Below are 20,913 nucleotides of genomic sequence, written 5' to 3' on the forward strand. Positions count from 1 at the left end.
TGATCTCTTGACCCTGTGATCTGCCCGCTTCGGCCTCCCAAAGTGCTGGGATCACAGGCGTGAGCCACCATGCCTCGCCTGCTAAATTCTCACATTGTGTCAGGCTGGTAAGGTAGACACTGTCCTCAAAAATCTCCTGCCTCATTCTCCTGCCTTAGCCTCCCGAGTAGCTGGGACTACAGGCGCCCGCCACCTGGCCCGGCTAATTTTTTATATTTTTAGTAGAGATGGGGTTTCACTGTGTCAGCCAGGATGGTCTCGATCTCCTGACCTTGTGATCCACCTGCCTCGGCATCCCAAAGTGCTGAGATTACAGGCGTGAGCCACCGCACCCAGCCAACTGTAAAATGGTTTTAGTAATGGTTTCTATTTCACATGGTTGTGAGGATGCAATTAGTTAACATATGTAAAGCAAGCAAAATGTTGCTTCACACATAGTGCTATTATATATTTGATACTATTTACTTTAATATAAAATAGAACCAATTATATAAAGCAGAGATCACACATCTCACTACATTTGACCTCTAGCAGTCCTGTATCTATTACTATGCATGATGATGGGTTCCTATTGGAAAATCCCTATAACCAGCTACTTTATAAACAATTTTTATGCCCATTTCGGGAGGAATGTTATTAACTAGACATTCTATTGCAACAAAACCAAAAATGGACAAGTGGTACCTAATTAAACTAAAAAGCTTCTGCACAGCAAAAGAAACTATCAACAGAATAAACAGACAAGCTACAGAATGAGAGAAAATATTTGCAAACTCTGCATCCATCTAAGGTCTAATATCTGGAATTAAATAACCCCATTAAAAAATGAGCAAAGGACATGAACAGACACATCTCAAAAGAAGACATACACATGGCCAACAAGCATAAGAAAAAAATGCTCAACATCAACATCATTAATTATTAGAGAAATGCAAATCAAAACCACAATGAGATACCATCTCACACTAGTCAGAATGGCTACTATAAAAAGTCAAAAAATAACAGATGCTGGCGAGGTTGCAGAGAAAAGGGAAAGTTTATATACTGCTGGTGGGAATGTACATTAGTGCAGCCACTGTGGAAAGCAGTTTGGAGATTTCTCAAGCAACTTAAAACAGAAATGCCATTTGACGTAGCAGTCCCAATATTGGGTAATAATGGGAAGGAATATAAATCATTCTCCCATAAAGACACATGCATATGCATGTTCATCGTAGCACTATTCACAATAGCAAAGATATAGACTCAACCTAGATGCCCAACAATGGTGGACTGATTAAAGAAAATGTGGCATATATACACCATGAATACTATGCAGCTATGAAAAAGAACAAAATCATGTCCTTTGCAGCAAAGTGGATGGAGTTGGAGGCCATTATCCTAAGCAAATTAATTAAGGAACACAAAACTAAATACCACATGTTCTCACTCATAAGTGGGAGCTAAACATTGAGTACACATGGACACAAAGAAGGGAACAGGCACCAGGGCCTACTTCAGGGTAGGGTGGGACGAGGGTGAGGATCTAAAAACTACCTATCAAGAGCTGAGTGCAGTGGCTCACACCTGTAATCCCAGCACTTTGGGAGACCAAAGTGGGTGGATTACCTGAGGTCGGGAGTTCAAGATCAGCCTGGCTAACATGGTGAAACCCCGTCTCTACTAAAAATACAAAATTAGCTGGGCGTGGTGGCGCACGCCTGTAATCCCAGCTACTCAGGAGGCTGAGGCAGGAGAACTGCTTGAACCCAGGAGGCGGAGGTTGCAGTGAGCCGGAATCGTGCCACTGCACGCCAGCCTGGGTGACAGAGTGAGACTCTGTCTCCAAAAACAACAACAACAAAAAACTACCTATCAGGTGCTATACTCATTACCTGGATGACAAAATAATCTGTACACCAAACCTCTGCAACACACAATTTACACATGTAACAAACCTGCACAGGTACCCCTAAACCTGAAATAAAAGTTGGAAAATAAAATAAATAAGTAAATAAGAAGACATTCTAGAAATCTAGAGTCAAGGCTCTGTCCCTTGCTTATCTTACAAAGCAGACCTTATGTACTCTGAAACATTTTGTCTTACCTGTTCCAGGAGGTCCTTGAATAATAGCCAGTTCCCTTGTGAGAGCAAACTGCAAGGCTTCCATCTGGGAGTCATCCAGCTTCAGGGCTTCTTTTGAGGGCCACTGGCTAGGATCTAAGACATTAATTCTGGGATGTCTCAAGCCCTCGACATTTCTTAGAAATTCCCCAGTGGCTGAGGGATTCTCTATTAAGGGGGTAAAGTCATATCTGCCCCCCATTAGCAAGTACCTTGGCTCCTTCACATGAGAGTCACACTCCACGATATTCCTCTGAAAAGGGACATCTTCTTCCTGGACCTCCTGGAGTCCTTCCAGGACATGCCTGTAAGCCTCAAAGTATGCAGTTGTCTCCACCATGAGGAAAGAGTCAGAGGGCTGGACTTCTGCTAGCAGCTGTTGGCTCTGCTCATTGAAGCAGAGCTGGACAATTCCTCGACAGAGATCTTCCTGCTCCCTGTTAGATACAGTGGCAAAAAGAAATGTCTCAAAGTTGTCCTTGGACATGCATACCAAAGACCCATAGAGCAATCGTTTGGAATTCTGCCAGCGAACAAACTTCAGTGGTTTTGTGTCAAACTGCACCTTGTAGACTATGCCTGATGATGAACACATGGGGGTGATAATCCTGGTGTCAAAGTAGATTCGGATGTCATCAAACTTTCTCTTTCTCAGGCCCTGGTCTTCAAAGCTTTGGAGAAGTTCCAAAATGCCTTCCCGTAAAGGTCTGACGAAATCTTCTCGCAGGAGCCGGAAATGGGTATCCAGATAGATAGCAGTGCTGTCATATTTTCCAGAAATGATATTGGGGCGAAGGAAGGGCCTCTCATCCAAGTGCACTTCATTGTAGGTAGGGTAAACGGGCATGGTTCGGTAGCTCTCAACATGGTCTTCTGCCTCAGGCTGCACTAGAGTGTAAGTATCCACTCTCAAAGTGCCCTCTCGCCTCTTTTCCTGCAGATGTTCAATGACAGTCTGTACCTTTTCCAGGTTCTTCTCTGTCTCCTCTTCTATGTCAACACCAGAGGCTCTCAGAGCATTAAGAGAGGTTGGTAGGAGGGAAACCAGCATGGAAGTTTCCTGCACAGAGCTGGCAGGGAAGACACTTACAAGGTCCTGGAGGAGGGAGATGATGTTGCTTATGTGCTCTGGATACTGGTTTCGGATGTCAGGGATGGGTTCAGTGATCATCCCTACCACATAAGCAGGCAGGCAGACTTTGAGAAATTTGGAGTTTTTCAATATGCCCAGTACGTGGAGAACACTCTGACGATCCATTTTGGAGCTGCAAGCCTTCCGAAGAACCTGGCATATGAGCTCAAGGAAGTTAGATTTCATGGAAGAATGAGAAAGGAGTTCTTTCAGCCCTAAACTTGTGGCAAGTGTGATGACCACCTCAGAAGGGTCTTTCTGCAGAAGACTTTCTAAGAACTTGTAGCCCAGTTTCTTCGCCTGCTGTGGCTGTTCTATAGGCTTCTGGTGGGGAGTCCGCCACTGCTGGAAGTTGTCATTGGACCATGGTGGTCTGCGGTTCCTACACTCCTGGTTGCCATTTCTCCACCTGGTGTCATTCTCCTGATCATGTCTTTGGTCTCTAGCTTCGTCACTGGCATGCCCCTCCTGGTTTCTTCTTCCTTGATGTGGGTTCCTGCCCATGGCCCTAAATCTCTCTTCCCTCTGCCAGTAAGCAGCAGGATGGTTGTTGGCCCTAGGATGCCTTCCAGGATGGCTGACTCCTCCTCGGAGAGCACTGGCTGGTGGGTTACTGGCCTGATTTCTAGCTCTTGGTGGTAACTCTCCATCCATAGGGCCTAAACACAATGAAATACTGAGTAACCACAAGAACCAAGTTCTGTTGGAAACCCAATAGAACAACAACGAACATGTTTTCATTTTCCAAAATAACTGAAGAGCTCAGGTTTTATATGATGAGAAAAATGGTTTCTACCAAGTCATATGATAAATGAAAGACAATTATTGTTGCTGTAGAGGTTAGGAAAATATTATTTTTCCAAAAGATGCAAAAGGGAAAAGGAATAAACATTTGTTGAGTATCTGATATGTGTTAGAAAATAAATACATAGGCCGGGTGCGGTGGCTCACGCCTGTAATCCCAGCACTTTGGGAGGCTGACGCGGGTGGATCACGAGGTCAGGGGATCGAGACCATCCTGGCTAACATGGTGAAACCCCGTTTCTACTAAAAATACAAAAAAATTAGCTGGGCGTGGTGGCAGGCGCCTGTAGTCCCAGCTACTCGGGAGGCTGAGGCAGGAGAACAGCGTGAACCTGGGAGGCAGAGCTTGCAGTAAGCTGAGATTGTGCCACTGCACTCCAGCCTGGGTGACAGAGCAAGACTCCGCCTCAAAAAAAAAAAAAGAAAATAAATACATACAGTATGTCTCATTGCTTCTAATCTCACCCCAGTACCAAATAACACTCAGAACATGAGTTTAGAGGCCAAACTGACTTGGTTCAAACCTTGGCCTGGCCACTTCCTTACTATATAACCTTCACCAAGTTGTATAATTTCTCTAAGTCTCAGTTTCTGCGTTTTTTTTTTTTTTTTAGATGGAGTCTCGCTCTGTCTCCCAGGCTGGAGTGCAGTGGCGTGATCTCGGCTCACTGCAACCTCTGCCTCCCAGGTTGGAGTGCAGTGGCGTGATCTCGGCTCACTGCAACCTCTGCCTCCCAGGTTCAAGCGATTCTCCTGCCTCGGCTCCCAATTAGCTGGGATTACAGACGTCCGCCACCGCGCCCGGCTAATTTTTATATTTTTAGTAGAGATGGGGTTTCACTATCTTGGCCAGGCTGGTCTTGAACTCCTGACATTGTGATCCACCCACCTCAGCCTCCCAAAGGGCTGGAAGTGCTGGGATTACTGGCATAAGCCACCGTGCCTGGCTGGGTTTTTATAAAGATTAAATGTTTATAAAGTGCTTAATATAGTACTGGACACATTAAAAACTCTCAATAAATGTTAGTTATTACTAGTAGCAGTAATTGGGAATATCCTATTGATTCTAAGGGGGCCACTGGTTCTACCACTAAACAATTATCACAGCCAACAGAGACATCAAGTGAAATAATATTACAAAGGGAAGTACTACCTGAATGCTGTCCAGCATCAGCAAATGCACTTTGAATGGGAAAGAGAAAGGTGGGGTTTCCTTTACTAAGATGTTTTTGAGCTAACGGACTGTGAAAGAAACTGAAAAATGAAACTCAAGTTTTCCTCCTTTCTGTAGCATGAACTTCACCCTCATAGTACTTACCAATGACCAACCCTTATACAGGAAGCCCAGCATACCCAAGTCCAGTATTTTTCACTTTCCTTTTTGCTAAAACTGATTCAGGGGCTGACCTAACTTAGCAGAATGACATGGAGATTTTAAAAACAAATAAAATATGACTGTATACAATGATTTGATTAAAAAGTTATAAAAGCTCTAAATGCATGTTATATTTGAGATGATTATACCATTTCCTGACATCAGATACTAAATCCATTTATGTACACTTTCCCTTGTTTTGCATTTTGTAGAGAATTTTTTTTTTTAATTTTTTTTTTTTTTTGACAGGGAGTCTGGCTCTGTCACCCAGGCTAGAGTCCAGTGGCACGATCTCGGCTCACTACAACCTCCGCCTCCCAGGTTCACACCATTCTCCTACCTCAGCCTCCCGAGTAGCTGGGACTACAGGCACCCGCCACCACACCCGGCTAATTTTTTGTATTTTTAGTAGAGATTGGGTTTCACTGTGTTAGCCTGGATGGTCTCAATCTCCTGACCTCATGATCCGCCTGCCTTGGCCTCCCAAAGTGCTGGGATTACAGGTGTGAGCCACCGTGCCCGGCTGAGATTTTAATGTGACAACATAAAGGAATATTCAGTAAAATATAAATGATCTACAACTGAACCCTAAATTTGTACAATTGTTACTCACATATTTACTTTTCAAACTACCCCTAAAATCAGAAGAAAGTACTACTTTTAATATTTTTATCTGATTAGAAGACGCTATGTCGTGGAAGAATGGAAAATCGTATCATTTATTCTTTTAGCATTCATGGCTGGGTGTGGTGGCTCATGCCTGTAATCCCAGCACTTTGGGAGGCTAAGGCAGGCAGATAGCTTGAGCTCAGGAGTTTCAGACCAGCCTGGGCAACATGGAGAAACTCTGTCTCTACTAAAAACACAAAAATGAGCCACACATGACGGTGCATGCCTGTGGTCCCAGCTATTTGGGAGGCTGAGGTGGAATGACTGCTTGAGCCCAGGAGGTTGGGGCTGCAATAAGCCAAGATTGTGCCATGGCAATCCAGCCCGGGCAACAGAGCAAGACCCTGTCTCAAAACAAAAAAACAAACCATTCACATAGCTCATAAGAGCCCATAGTTCTTCCTCACTTGTTGCACAACTAAAACTCTTTGGAAAACACATTGCAAACTTCCGGAAAAACAGGAATCCATTTGGTTGTTCAGTTTTAGAAAGTGTTGAGCAAGCAGAGTAATTCCTTTAGTAGAGTGATGCTCTTGGAACTAATTTAGCTTTGGTGACTAGGATTCATGATCTGCACTATCCAGTACAAAGCCATTAGCCACATGTGGCTGCTATGTTTGTGAAATGTAACTACTTTGAATTAAGACGTGTAAAACACACAGGAGATTTTGAAGGCTAGTACCAAAGACTGTTAAGCATTACATTAAAAATTTTTATGTTGATAGTATCTTAAAATGAGTATTTGAGGGAAATAAATATATGTGAATTATTAAAGTATGATAATAAACTATAGTCAATTATTACAATCAAATGATAATATTTTGGTTATACTGGGTTAAATAAGACATTATTAAATTACTAAATTTTATTAAATTGTCATCAAATTTAAAAAATAAATTCCAAGGCCGGGCGCGGTGGCTCACGCCTGTAATGCTAGTACTTTGGGAGGCCGAGGCGGGTGGGATCACCTGAGGTTAGGAGTTTGAGACCATCCTGGTCCAACATGGTGAAACCCTGTCTCTACTAACAATACAAAAATTAGCCGGGCATGGTGGCAGGTGCCTGTAATCCCAGCTACTCAGGAGGCTGAGGCAGGAAAATCGCTTAAACCTGGGAGGTGGAGGTTGTAGTGAGCCGAAATCGTGCCACGGCACTCCAGCCTGGGCAACAGAGCAAGACTCCATCTCAAAATAAATAAATAAATAAATAAATTTCATCTGTTTCTTCTTACGTTTTAAAATGATGTTTCTAGAAAATAAAAAATTATGCTCTTGGCTTACGTTGTTTCTGTTGGATGCTGCTCTACACCAAACATTACTTCCCTTTCTGAAACTCTATCACTGTTTTTGTTACAGTGAACTGCATCCATTCATCAGTTCTCTTAGGAAAAGCGGAGGGTTGGCTATTTTTCACAGTAATTCATGCTGTAATTAAGAAATAAGTTATTCTTTTTTTTTTGAGACAAGGTCTCTGTCACCCAAGCTGGAGTGCAGGGGCCAGATCATAGTCCAGAGCAACCTCTGCCCTCTGCACCCACCCCTTCCTGAGGTTCAAGGGATCCTCCCACTTCAGCCTCCCCAGTAGCCTAAGTAGCTGGGACTACAGGCACACAGCACCATGTGGCTAATTTTTATATGTTTTGTAGAGAAAGGCTATTACCATGTTGCTCAGGCTGGTCTCAATCGCCTGGGCTCAAACAATCCTCCTGCCTCAGGCTCCCAAAGTGCTAGGATTATAGACTTTAGCCACTGCATCCAGCCATAGTCATCCTTTACTTGAGAGATGCAGATAATCTTAGGTAGGCCTGCTCATTCATAGAGAGCCCGATTTCCTTTTCTTATTACTAGAATTTCCTTCTCATTAGGTAGGAAACCTTGCTTACCTCTGTGGTTGGTATGGGAATTCCTGGGCCTGGCATCCAGACGAGGTCTTCTCTCCTCCATGTCTGAGTCACCTGAATTCCTCCACGTTACTTTCTGTTATCTGGAAAACTGTAAATGTTGAGTTATCAGTGTCCTCGAAACACAGCATCTAGCAGCAAAAACCCCAACATCATCAAGCCAGTCCTTCTGCCTTTGTTAACATTTTAATGATTTGTTAACTAAGGGTTAAATACAGATTTTAATCTAGAGCACAAGTGCTCAACTCTGCAAATGCCCAATTATGATATAAAATATTAAATTCACAATTTAGCTAATTTCAAGAGATAGAATTCCCCTTTCTTTTACCCTTGCACTTTCTTGGGGTAGAGGGAATGTCATCAATTCCCATTCAAAACTGCTGTTTCGTTTATGCCTTTAGCCAAGTTACTTAATCAGTTGCTAGGTTTCATTTTCCTTTCCTAAGAAGCAGATAATATTGTTGCCAGGGCAAAAAGGAGTACATTTTTGTTAATCCAAAATCATGTAGTCACCACCCTATCTGGCATTTACAAATATGCCACTTACATAGTACCCAAATAGCTTGCAGTACCCTATAGTTTATAAATAATTAGTGAGCAGTTATCCCCTTAGCCTACTCTTTGGAATGGAGCCAAATGATTAAGCTCTCTGCTCTAATGAATCAAGAGAAAGAAATTACATGTTTCAATAACCAGGAGGCTTGGCAACTACGAGGTGCTGTTTCCTCAGGACCAACTGGAAATCTGATATTCTTTCTTCCTCCTCGTTCTTCTACTTTGATGATTTTTGACACTGCTCCTATAAGAGGAAGAGGAAGCCCCTTTAAGGGAACTTCTCAACCCAACTCATACACATTGTGTGGGCTGGGTCTAAGGAAAGAGTGGGTGACTCAGAGTCCTCAGCAAAGGGATTTTTGAGACGGTCTTCACCGAGTTTTAAAATATTCATACTTGGAAACTGTGACTACATTTGGCATTATATGAGGGGCAGCTTTTATCCTCATCTGAAAAAGGAGTCTCTTTTCTTCCCCATGGGAATATCTCTGGTAGCTCCCCTCCCTCATCTTATCAAACCCAGCCCTCCTGGCGCAGGCTCAGTATTTAGAGTTTGTTTGTTTATTTTCAATTCTCCGAGGGGAAAATTCCTTCTTCCCCTGGTTGAAAAATGCTAAAATAGAAACTCCAGAAAATTTAAAGAAACGGAAGAAAAAAAGAAATGTTAAAAAGAAAAGGCAAGGAAAGGAAGGGAGGAGTAGATATGAACAGGAAATGCTGGGATCGAAAACAGACTGAAGTGTTTTTTTGGGGGGTGAATCAAGGCCTAAAGGGCACGAAGAAGAAAATCAGTGATGATCAAGCTGGCCTGGGGTCAGAATGAGAGGGGCTGGTCATCACCAGGGTGGGACGCAGGAGGCTGAGGCCGGAGGCAGAGCTGGGTTTGGGGAAAGTCTCCAGGCTCCTGGGGAATCCCACTGTCCCTAATGGAAATGTTATGGGGTCAGGGAGCGCCAAGGCTGTGAGGTGGCGGGGTTATGGGGGCCTCCCGGAGAGGGTGGCAGGGAGCAGCTGGGGGTTCTTGCTGAGGACGGAGGTGGGGGGCAGGGAGCAGGCTGAAGGGGGTGCCGAGGTGCTTTGTAGAAGAGGGGGATTGATAAGGTGACAGGTGGTGAGGCCGGAGGAATGAGGGGGTGCGAGTGGCAGAAGGGAGGGCACAGGCAGGGATGGGGGTAGAGGAGATCGAAGTGTTGAGGGCAGAAGCGGTGATGGTGTCGGGGGTGCTGGGGAGAGCGACGGGCCAGCTGAGAGGGGATGGGGACACTAAAGAGAGTACAGGGGAGCCGAAGGGGCGACGGGGCGCTGAGATGGGCCAGGGGCTGAGTGGGTGACGGGGCGCTGAGTGGGTGATGGAGGTCTGGGTCTGAGGAGGCGACGGGCGCTGAGAGGCGCTCTGAGTGGGTGCTGAAGCCCCCGGGGGCTAAGGAGGTGACAAGGCTGAGTGGGTGACGGGGGTCTGGGGGTTGAGGGGGCGACGGGGCGCTGAGGGGCCAGGGGCTCTGAGCGGGTGACGGGGGCGCTGGGGGCTTGAGAGGGTGACAGGTCTTCTGGGCAGAAGCAGTGGCCGGGCGGCGCGGGCGCCGGGGGTCGCGGCGGGGCAAGGAAGAGGCAGGGGCAGGGGCAGTTGCGGGGCCACTCACCCGGCTCCGGCGCGTCCTTTCACTGCCGCCGGCGAGTAGTGGGGCTTCGGCCCAGGCAGGTCGGTGGCCCCGCCCGGCGCCGCGCACTTTCGGTTTCCGTTCCCCGCAGACCCTGGGCGGAGCCGGGCGGGCGGCCCAGAGGAGGAAAAGGAGGAGGTGGGGGCCCCGGGTGGAGAGCGCGAGGGCCTGGCCCAGGCACAGCCTGCGCCTCCGCCCTCGAGGAGGGCGTCACCTCAGCTCCCCCGGGCGGCGGAGCCGGCGGGCTCAGGCGGGCGCGGTGGAGGGAAGCGGACCGCAGGGGGCGGGATGACTGCGCCCAGAGCCTTTGCGGGCCTCAGCCGGCCCCAGAGGAAGGGGGACCCGTCGAGCGGTTTGGTGCGTGTGAAGCGCGACATGGCGGGGAAGCAGACGAGCCCGGGTGGCCCAGCGTGTACAAGGAAGGGGGCGGGGCTAGATGCGGCCTTGACATCTACTAGAGCGCCTCGGGCTGTGCGGCTCGAGACTACATTTCCCAGGGGGTCCCGCGCGGAGCGGGCGGAAAAGAGAACGCCTCGGATCCAGTGCGCAGGTGCGAGAGCCATCCTTGGTTATATAAGGGAGGTTTAGGCGACCGTTCGTTCCTTTGCGTTGGGGGCGCTCGTAGTGTGGTGGTTGTACGGCTTACAGCCAGGCTTCATACGCTATCGTCCTGCCCGTGAGTTCCCGTTTTGTGGGTGGTGAGTGGAAACTCCATGTTCTTCGTTGGAGACCCCTGGTCCTCCCTTCCCTTCTTTGTGCCATGGTCTCCGCGGCCAGCCGTAATTTCCCTCTCGTGGCTTCTCCGGCTCTGATCCCAAACAGGCCTTAAGGGCGTGGGAGAAATGAGTTTATAGAGCTGGAAAAGCCAGTGCCTTCTGCACGGGCCTGAGAAGCCCTTGGCTGGTGTAAATGATGACTTTTCACTTTTTTCCCCATCAGATCGACAATGCTGACGTCTTATATTTTGCCAGTTAGTTCTGATACATCGGCCTCTAAAAGCTTGGTCTTGTTCATTTCTGACCGTGGGAAGATGGCGGTTGACGCCCTTTATTTGTTGGTTCACAGGTTAGAGCAGCCAGCGGGTATAGAATGGATTTTGGAGGAGGGAGTCACCACTGGGCCTCCAAGGAAGCCACGTGCAGACATCTACAACCTTCGATCTCCTGACGAGTAAGACTTTGTCTCCTATGGGCCTACTGTAGAAAACACGTGCTTTGAGAAGCTTTAGCTTCCTGGGAAAACGTGGGATTTAATAAAGCAGTTTTTATCGAGTACCCGTTAGGTATTTATTTATTTATTTATTTATTTATTTTTTTTTTTGAGACGGAGTCTCGCTCTGTCACCCGGGCTGGAGTGCAGTGGCCGGATCTCAGCTCACTGCAAGCTCCGCCTTCCGGGTTCACGCCATTCTCCTGCCTCAGCCTCCCGAGTAGCTGGGACTACAGGCGCCCGCCACCTCGCCCGGCTAGCTTTTTGTATTTTTTTAGTAGAGACGGGGTTTCACCGTGTTAGCCAGGATGGTCTCGATCTCCTGACCTTGTGATCCGCCCGTCTCAGCCTCCCAAAGTGCTGGGATTACAGGCCCCGTTAGGTATTTAAAGTGTTCTGACGGCCGGGCGCTGTGGCTTACCCCTGTAATCCCAGCACTTGGGGAGGCTGAGGCAGGTGGGTCACCTGAGGTCAAGATTTCGAGACCAGCCTGGCCAACGTGTTGAAACCCCGTCTCTATTAAAAATACAGAAATTAGCTGGTTGTGGTGGTGGGCCCTTGTAATCCCAGCAACTCGGAAAGCTGAGGCAGGAGAGTTGCCTGAACCCGGGCGGCGGAGGTTGTAGTGAGCCGAGATTGCGCCACTGCACTACAGCCGGGGCAACAGAGTCAGACTCCCTCTCAAAAAAAAAAAAAATGTTCTGAATGTTTTATTCTCACGACTTAACTATTGGACCTAGGTTTCTGGTGAAGAAACAGGTTTAAGAGAAATGCCTAAAGTGGAAGAACCTTGTTAATGAAAAGGCGTTTAACATTTTAATGCCACTTAAACATCTTTTTGGATTCCATTCTTCCTGTGTGTGGGGCACTTAAATTTCCAAGTGGAGGGGTGATTTATTGACATATTTTGGAAAGCCAAATGTGTTTTTCTGTTGAACTAGCCCCTCAAACCAGTGCCCGACTACATAACTAATATTTTTGCTGGAGTCCAGGAGTGAGGCATTTATAAAGTCTGGGCTTCATGGGAACACATGTGAAGCTTATTGTTCCAGATTGTTCTTTTGTAAAGTAACTTGTGTTAAAATGCAACCTCTTGGCACTCGTTCACTTCCCAACTCAGTAAATGCCAACTACTTCCTCAACTCTTCCAGCCACACTGGCTTCTATCATGGGCCTATATACTCAAATAGAGTGGAAGCACCGAAGACAGGGGTGTTTGTTTTGTCTACTAAATTATTGCCAGTTACAGGATACAACACAGTAGTGCTTAAACCCTGCATGCAGATTTGCAGATACCAAACATACCAACTAAATCTTACTCCTCATGGCTTTCAAATCTTACTCCTCACTCAAGAACTTCCTGCTGGCATATATGATGACTTAGCTTTTTTCCCCGACAGATCGACCATGTTGATCTAACTTTTCTAAGCCAGTTTCTGTCTGATATGCCAGCTTGAGTAGCTCCTTTGTCCCATCTCCCCTGGGCATCTAACTGATGGGAGCTTATTTTTCTGTTTTTTTTAATTTCAGGTTTATTGTTGGCCAAAACCAGGCTTTGACTGAACCAGGATGAATGCGGGTGTTGGGAATAGAATATATATATACATATAAAACCGGTAAGTGGTGCCAACATGTCTTCCTTGGCTGAGTAGACACAGGCTCTATGGAGGGGGTTGTAGCTGCTTTTCAGTGTGGGTTTGTCACCCTACTTCCTGTATGACTCAAATGTGGCCTTTGCAGCTGATGATACAGCTTCTTTCCCCATCAGATCGACCCTGTTGATCTCTACACTATTGGCCAGTTTTGTCTGATGCATTGGCCCCAGTAATAACTCATATCTTTGTTTTCTGCTTATCTTTATCAGAGATTATTGCTTGTTCATGGGAATTGGGCTTCTCTTTTTTCCAGCATTCAGATGGCTTATTTTGATCTATTAACTTTCTATAGGTTGGGAGCCACGTGCACCAGTGTGTTGATCTTGGCTTGATTCAGTCAGGTGAGGTTTCTGCTTTCTAGCTGTCAAACCCCACAGCAAAATTTGTCCAACTGGGCCTAACTTCAGGACCCATTTCCAAGTTGGGTGTAAAACTGGAAGAATAAGTCATTAGGACTGACTTTCTCAGCAAGGCAAATTTACTTCTGCTGGAGGGTGTTGCTAGCATTCCTGGCAAGAGCACACCGAACAAAACAAGAGAGACATTTTTTATCCCTAATGCAAGTAGTCCCGGTTTCTGTGTTCTATCCCCATTGGCTGGAGTCTACAGCACAATCTAAACTAGTCCTGATTGGCTATTTTAAACAGGAGGGGTGTAGGTTACAGCTGTGGGAAGGGCAGGAAACTTGTTTACAGAGCGGGTTGCTAGGAGTGAAGGGGACTTTTCCAAATAAGGAACAGGATACAGGTTGAGATTGGCCAGAGAAGTTGTTTATAGAATGGGTAACTAGGAGCAGGCAGGTATGAGGAAGTTGACCTTAAGAATAAGGAAGAAACCCATTGTATCTAACAATTTCCCCCTTTTGATTTTTATAATTCTTTCTCTTGAGACTTTTTTAGCATGTCTTTGTTCCTCTTGGTCCTCAAATTAGAAACTTACCTGAATAAGGCGAGGAAGGATTGAGGAAGATTTTGGTGATAGCTGTTCAAATAAGCTTTTGTATTAATCCTGAGATACAGGGTATGATACAGCCTCCTGCAAGAATGAGCTGATGGCAAGAGAGGTGATGATTGAGGACGTAAATCCTTTCCCTTTGCCAAACGATTTTTCCATTAAATTCGTGAAGAGGTCGTTTATTCCAGAATTTTTAGCTAGCTTATTGGATAAAGTAGTAAGTTCTTGTGCCTTTGTTATGGTTCCATCAGGAGCAGTATTATTAGGGATAAAAGTACAACGCTGGGTTCCAATCATGACACAAACTACACCTTTCTCTGCTAGTGTCATGTCTAATGCTATTGTGTTTTCCCGGGCCATTTGACTGGTGGGCCCTAATTGTTCAGCTATTCCCTTAATAGCATCCCTAGTATAATTAATGAAATGTTGCTGGCTTACCTTTTTTTTTTTTTTTTCTTTTGAGTTGGAGTCTCAATGTCGCCCAGGCTGGAGTGCAATGGTGCAATCTCGGTTCACTGCAACCTCTACCTCCCGGGTTCAAGCTACTCTCCGTCCTCAGCCTCCTGAGTAGCTGGGCTACAGGTGTGTGCCATCACGCCTGGCTAATTTATTGTATTTTTAGTAGACATGGGTTGTCACTATGTTGGTCGGGCTGGTCTCAAACTCCTGTCCTCGTGATCCACCCGCCTCGGCCTCCTAAAGTGCTGGGATTACAGGCGTGTGCCACTGCTCCCGGCCCAATCTATTTTTATTTAGAGTTGGCCACCAGAACAACATGGATTCAAACCTTGTAGCTATTTGATTTAGGGCCTTAAGTTTATCTGGTATCTATATAAACATGAGAGTCACGAGGGACATCCATTGTTTTATGATGTTTTGTTTTTATGTTTTATGTTTTCTGGTTGAAATGCCAGGGTGAAAGGGAGTAGCCAATTGGATTAGAGCACAAGTGCCACTCCAAGTTACTTGGCATAGTATTCAGTAATGGTCCACCACAATACCACCATACATCTGCTAGAGGATGAATAAGGGACGACTGATTGGTAAGCTCCTGGAAGGGCTTAAGCTCACTGCGTCTCGTTAGGTCTCCAAGGAATGCCAAGTTCTCCCCCTGTGAGAGAGACAGGTAAAATTGGCATTGGAAAGAGGGATGCTGGATGACCCTCGGGGTCTGACCTGCAGAGTGTTGGACTTCAGGGAACAGCAGCGAGTTTGGCATAGCTTATTGCCCCAGGCTGTGCGGTCTTGGAAGAGAGCTACCATGCAACTCATGCCTCAGCGGCTGGAGGGCCATCTGAGTGGAAAGGGGACAATCTGGGGCTCTGGTTTACCATGTGCATAAGCATAACAATCGCTTTGTTTAGAGAGTGGACAGAATATTTAATCCATTTCACCCAGGCATTTGCATCTTGGTACCCTGTTACAGTTGGTAGAGTTTGCTTTAGATCTTTAACCTCTACAGTGGTCACTTTGGTTTTGTCATTGGGTGTTTGTTTAGAAGAAGGGGATGGAGGAGCAATGAAGCGCATTTCGAAAGATCTCATGGGGTCTATCCCTAATGTTGCAGCTCCCATGCAAGGGTCGTGTGAGGATTTAGAATTTATCTTGGAACGGCAGATATACTTTTCTGAGGAGGCCAGCTGCCTCTGGTTTTGGAGATCCCCACAGGGTATGACAAGACAGGCATCAAACGTGATTGAGGTGAGCTTGATCTAGTTACATTAATGATAAGGTGGCTGACAGTAGAGAGAGGAAAAAAGAAGGCAGTATAAGAGGGTTAAAGTTTTCTTAGCTTTAGGTTGGTAGAAATTGGTCCTGGAACAATAGCGCATGACTCTGAAGATGGCGATCCTCTTTTGACTCAGGTATGATGGGTCCACCCCTTTTCGGCGGTTCGGGCTGTTGTTTCAGTTGTTAGGAGTACTAGGTATGGTCCTTTCCAAGCTGGCTCAAGTTTTCCCTCCTTCCAGCTCTTGATGAGGATGTGATCTCCAGGCTGGTATTGATGTGCCAGGAATGTAAAGGTGGCATCTGTGCTAAAAGACCTTTAGTTCTGAGGGAAGAGAAAGTGGAAGATAAACCAAGTATATAATTTGATCCTTTGTTTCAAAGGTAGGAATGTCAGTAGTAGAGTGTAAATAAGGCAGTCCTCTCACAGAGAGGCCAGTATCTTTCCGAGGGGCAGTCCTGATTTAATTAGGTGAATCTGTAAACCCTTGGGGTAGGACTCTGCATTGGTATTGCTGCTTCCATCCAGAATGAGGATTTTTCCCACTCAAAAGTACATCTCTTGTCTTCAGCCAAGGGGCATGCCCAGAAGGCATCTTTTAAATCTATTACTCTGAACCATTCTGCTGAGGATGGTGTAAGGATTGGGGACAACAGGGTGGGTAGTCTGGACTATTTGGTTGGTAGCCCAGAGATCTTGTGCTAGTCGATATGACCTGTCTGATTTCTTTACAGGTAATATTGGGGTGTTATAGGGGGACATAGGGTTCAGGGAGTCGTCCTGAATGAGACCTTCAACTCCAGGCTTTAAGCCTATTCTGCCCTCTAGGGGAATGGGATATTGCCTTTTTCTTACTATTTCCCCTGGGGTCTTTAGCTTTATATGCATTGGAGTGACTTGAAGTCTTTCCTGATTTTTTTTTTTTTTTTTTTTTTGAGTTGGAGTCTCGCTCTGTCACCCAAGCTGGAGTGCAATGGTGTGATCTTAAGCTCGCTGCAACCTCTGCCTCCTGGGTTCAAGCAATTCTCCTGCCTCAGCTTCCTGAGTAGCTGGGATTACAGGCGCCTGCCACTGCGCCCAGCTAATTTTTGTATTTTTAGTAGAGATGGAGTTTCACCATATTGGCCAGGCTGGTCTCAAACTCCTGACCTCATGATCTGCCCATGTTGGACTCCCAGGTGCTGGTATTTCAAGCGTGAGCCAGCACGCCCAGCCTCCCTGATTTCTTTTTCCTGCCTGTACATGAAGACAAATGTATTTTTCTTCTGTGGTGGTAAGTAGATTTAATGAGATGAGGAATCTCTCTGGGCCAACATGTGAGCCTATACCTAGTTTTAGCATTAAGTCTCTTCCTAATAAGTTAGTTCCAGCCTCAGGGACTAACAGGAATTTAACATGGGCTGATCGAGTTTTGTATTTGATCTCTGTCTTTTTAAGATTTTTGCTTTAAATCTTTTATCCCTGAGATAGAAAGTTCTTCTGAAGAATAGGTGATAGATGGGAGGGAACAGCGCGAGTTGCAGCTGAATCTGTTAAAAAGGTTGTAAGTTCACATTTGGGTCCCACCTCTAAATTTATCAAGGGCTCTTGGTGGGACGCAAGGTAAAAGAGACAGAGCCCCTGACCTCCCTGTTCTTCCTCAAAGGCTGTAAGTGGAATGATATTTTTCCTCTTTTTCCCATTTGGGGCATTTTGAAGTGACCTACTCTTCCACATTTGAAACATTGTTTTCCCCTCTTCCCTGTCCTGCACTGTGACTTCCAGGTTTTATTCCCTTACTCCTTGTATAGAGTTTGGTTGCTGGTGGCCTAGAGGGTTTATAAGTTTTACTTCCTTGTGTCTCCTATTGCAGAGCTCCCTGTCGTAAGGTAGACAGCATGATTTTTGCCTTTTGTTTCTGCTGTTCTTCGTCCCTATTTACATGCTTCTCTAAGAAGTTTGTCTCTGGGACGATCTTTCCAATTCTCTATCTTTTGTAGTTTTTTTAGGGATGTCTGGCCAAATCTTAGTAGCTTTAGCATCCCTTGTCGCAGTGGGTCTTCCATTTCTAAACCTGCATATTGTCTCATCTGTTCTTTAAGCCTATTTAGGAATTCCATGGGTCCTTCATCCATCCCTTGTATGTTGAATGCTCAGGAAATATTCTCAGTTCAGGATACTGACTCCCAAACTCCCCTGACTATCATATCCCTAAGGTCTCTCATTTTCTCGGTGAGCTGCGTTGTTACTCCACTGGGATTTTGGGCTGGGAATTTTTGCTCTGCAGCAGGAACCTTTTGACCAGTAGGGTGTTCATGTTCCCAGACTACCATAGCAACCCTATGGATCATAGTTCTTTTAAGAAGGAAATGCCTAAAATGGACATAAGCTTGGCCCAACCATACAATTGGGGCCCTAAAAATTGATCAATTTGATTTTCTACCTCATAAGGGTCATCTTAACAAGGGCTTGAGTGTTTTTTTAGATTTGGGACTTCTGAGCTGGTTAAGGGGGCATTTATGACGCTGATGCCTTCTCCCAAGGGGAAGTGTGTTGGGGCCGATTGGCTATGTTAAACAGGAGGGGTGTGGGTTACAGCGGTGGGAAGAGCAGTTTACAGAGCTGGTTGCTAGGAGTAAGGGGGACTTTTCCAAATAAGGAACAGATGCGGGTTACAGGTTGGAATTGGTGGGAGAAATGTTTACAGAATGGGTAATTAGGAGTGGGAACGTATGAGGAAGTTGACCAAAGAACAAGGAAGTTAAACTTTGAAGAGAAACCCATCATACCTAACAGTCTTGTAAGAAAGGATGACAAAGTGATTGAACATTGGGTGGAGCTAATTTTCCCTGGCCAATGCACTTAGATAAGGAGCTCCAAGTTGTATTTAAGTTGGGAGTCAATTTACTTAATTCTTGTGAGGTTCAGGTGTAAGATTCCTCATACTACTGCCATGAGCCACCCTAGCTCCTTGTTACATGGGCCTGTTAACATGGCAGCTTTGTCAATGAGCGAACCCGGGAGAGACAGACATAGCAGAGACAGATGTTTGAAGTCTACACCTTCCACCCCCTTTAAAGAGAAAGTAACACCACTCCTTTTCTGTGTCCCTTGGGGACACTGCCTCCATGTCTGGTCACATGGCTGGAATTTACAGCAGATAAGCATACTGCGGTCTGAGACATGATTGTATGCTTTCCTTCTGCTGACCTTTACAATCACTCAATAAATTGCATTAACACAGGGAAGTTCTTTCACCAAATACCTGTGTTGCAAAGCTTGCCATCATAGATGAGGAGTGGCTCGTGATAATTCTCCAACTTTTACATAAAAAAACCAAAACCTCAAAGAAATTGTAGTTCATGTCAGTTAGTGATGATTCATCTTAGAAGTATTTTGTTTATGGATGTATGAATGTGCATAGTTCACTAAAGTCCAACATTCATGTAATAAGACTTCTTGCATATAAAATGACCCTCTAAGATGTTAAATAGATCCTAAGCCTGGTATAACTTTATTAAAGTATCCTTATTTGCCCCTAAAATGTCTTTAGTACACATTACTTTTGGGTTGTCTCTTGAATGAACACAAAGGTATCTTTGTGTCTCTCATTTCTTTTAAGAAAATGGGGTCTCTCCAGCACCCAGGCTGGAGTGCAATGGTGCAGTCATGGCATACTGTGTCCTTGATCCTCCTGCCTCAGCCTCCCAAGTAGCTGGGACTAAAGGCACACACTGCCATGCCTGGCTAATGTTTTACTTTTTTGTAGAGTTGCAGCCTTGCTACGTTTACCCAGGCTGGAGTGTAGTAGCTATTCACAGGCATGACTGCTTGAAACTCAAGGCCTCAAGGGAAACTCCCACCTCAATATCCTCCGTAGCTGCAACTACAGCCACACACCCCACTGCTCAGCTTCTCATCCTTTAAAAGATTTTTACTGGTAGTGTCCTCATTCTGGGTTTCTGTCTTCTGTGTTTACTGTGACATGAAGTCATTTTTAGATGAAGGTTAAACGTTTTGCCAACACAGGTACAATATGGGATTCAATAAAAGTACAGAATTAGTTGTCTTATTAGAGACTGGGAAGTTTCCCTGCTCCTTTTATGAGTACTTGGCTATACCGATAAAGGGGATGGGCTTGGAGTGACCAGGTCTTAGTCACATACATATTTTCATACCCTCAACAGGAAGCACTATAGACCAGAATGGAGCATTGATTGTAATCCACCTTCTTTCTTAGAAACTGGCGAAGGAATATGAGAGGAGTCCTCTGGAAAGAAAAGAACAGACCCTGTGCTTTCATGAAAGTGAAGATCTGGCTGAACCAGTTCCACAAGGTTATTGTATACATAGCCTGGGTTTAAAAGGCTGTGCCCACTTTGAAGAATGTCATTGTTAGACTTTGCTGAAATTTCTAACTGCCTACCTGGATAGAGAAAATAAAATCTTTTAAATCAAAATGCTGTTTGTTTGGCCATTGGAGATAACCATTGAACAGGAATAACAAGTAGTAGTTGGGTATTTGCAGTTTCATTTGGTTTTAGTTTTTTGAGGGGAAAATCACCCTAGTGGGCAGTTGGTTTCTGTGGGCAAAGCATGGCTTTCCACAGGTGTTAAGTGCCTCATGATTGGCTTCTGCATTGGAAACCTAAGAATAAGCAAGCACACTTGGGCCAGAATTCGAACTCCAGGGGCAGAGAAGCAGAGGGTCAATACAAAGGTATCTCACTTGTATGCTTATACCTGTGCAAGATTGTATATGTTAAATCGTGGGTATTGGGCCTTAATGGTTGCATGAGATGAGTAAGGATGATTTGGGCTATGGTATTTGTGTTTATAAACTTCATAGAAAATTGCAAATATAGGCTGTATCATTTATCAACGATGATTTTTTTTAATTTAAAATAATACACACTGAATAATTTTTAAGTATCTTAAAATATCACCTCAAAGATGGGACCTCTAAATTTTTTTTTTTTTTGAGGCGGAGTCTCGCTCTGTCTCCCAGGCTGGAGTGCAGTGGAGTGATCTTGACTCACTGCAAACTCCACCTCCCAGGTTCACACCATTCTCCTTCCTCAGCCTCCTGAGGAGCTGGGACTATAGGCGCCTGCCACCACACCTGGCTAATTTTTTTGTATTTTTAGTAGAGATGGGGTTTCACTGTGTTAGCCAGGATGGTCTCCATCT

General features: G+C 45.4%; 1 protein-coding gene, 1 long non-coding RNA gene and 3 other non-coding genes across 23 annotated transcripts in view; 4 read left to right on the plus strand and 1 right to left on the minus strand.

Moving 5' to 3' along the window:
• ZNFX1 (zinc finger NFX1-type containing 1) overlaps positions 1–10,217 on the minus strand; it is a 32,731-nt gene extending 22,514 nt beyond the window's left edge. For 2 of the 8 annotated variants that reach the window (XM_074005529.1, XM_045363097.3), the window contains exons 1-4: positions 10,180–10,217; positions 8,665–8,783; positions 7,967–8,067; positions 2,087–3,895 (exon numbers count right to left, since the gene is read on the minus strand). In XM_074005529.1, coding sequence (XP_073861630.1) covers positions 2,087–3,895; positions 7,967–8,027 — 1,870 coding nt within the window. In that variant the 5' untranslated portion in view covers positions 8,028–8,067; positions 8,665–8,783; positions 10,180–10,217. Of the gene's footprint in view, positions 1–2,086; positions 3,896–7,966; positions 8,076–8,664; positions 8,784–10,179 lie in introns of all 8 variants that reach the window. The other 6 variants (XM_074005527.1, XM_015429954.4, XM_074005528.1 and 3 more) reach the window with 3 other exon arrangements.
• Positions 10,218–10,798: 581 nt separating this feature from the next.
• On the plus strand, positions 10,799–20,183 carry LOC123566742 (uncharacterized). Of its 12 annotated transcripts, none has more exons than XR_006689922.2 (6): positions 10,799–10,895; positions 11,263–11,367; positions 12,937–13,022; positions 13,354–13,402; positions 14,479–14,597; positions 19,964–20,183. It is a non-coding gene; the product is annotated as an uncharacterized lncRNA (long non-coding RNA). The 12 variants fall into 12 exon arrangements; XR_012419527.1 differs by lacking the exon at positions 14,479–14,597 and adding an exon at positions 16,923–17,017; XR_012419528.1 differs by having other exon boundaries at positions 10,799–10,873.
• Positions 11,097–11,187, plus strand: LOC123567364 (small nucleolar SNORD12/SNORD106). Its single transcript, XR_006690279.2, has one exon. It is a non-coding gene; the product is annotated as a small nucleolar SNORD12/SNORD106 (small nucleolar RNA).
• LOC123567362 (small nucleolar SNORD12/SNORD106) lies at positions 12,769–12,859 on the plus strand. The gene has a single exon (XR_006690277.1). It is a non-coding gene; the product is annotated as a small nucleolar SNORD12/SNORD106 (small nucleolar RNA).
• On the plus strand, positions 13,137–13,226 carry LOC123567363 (small nucleolar SNORD12/SNORD106). The gene has a single exon (XR_006690278.2). It is a non-coding gene; the product is annotated as a small nucleolar SNORD12/SNORD106 (small nucleolar RNA).
• Positions 20,184–20,913: the final 730 nt, after the last annotated feature.

This window comes from Macaca fascicularis, chromosome 10 (genome assembly GCF_037993035.2).
Source record: "Macaca fascicularis isolate 582-1 chromosome 10, T2T-MFA8v1.1".
Lineage (NCBI taxonomy): Eukaryota > Metazoa > Chordata > Mammalia > Primates > Cercopithecidae > Macaca > Macaca fascicularis.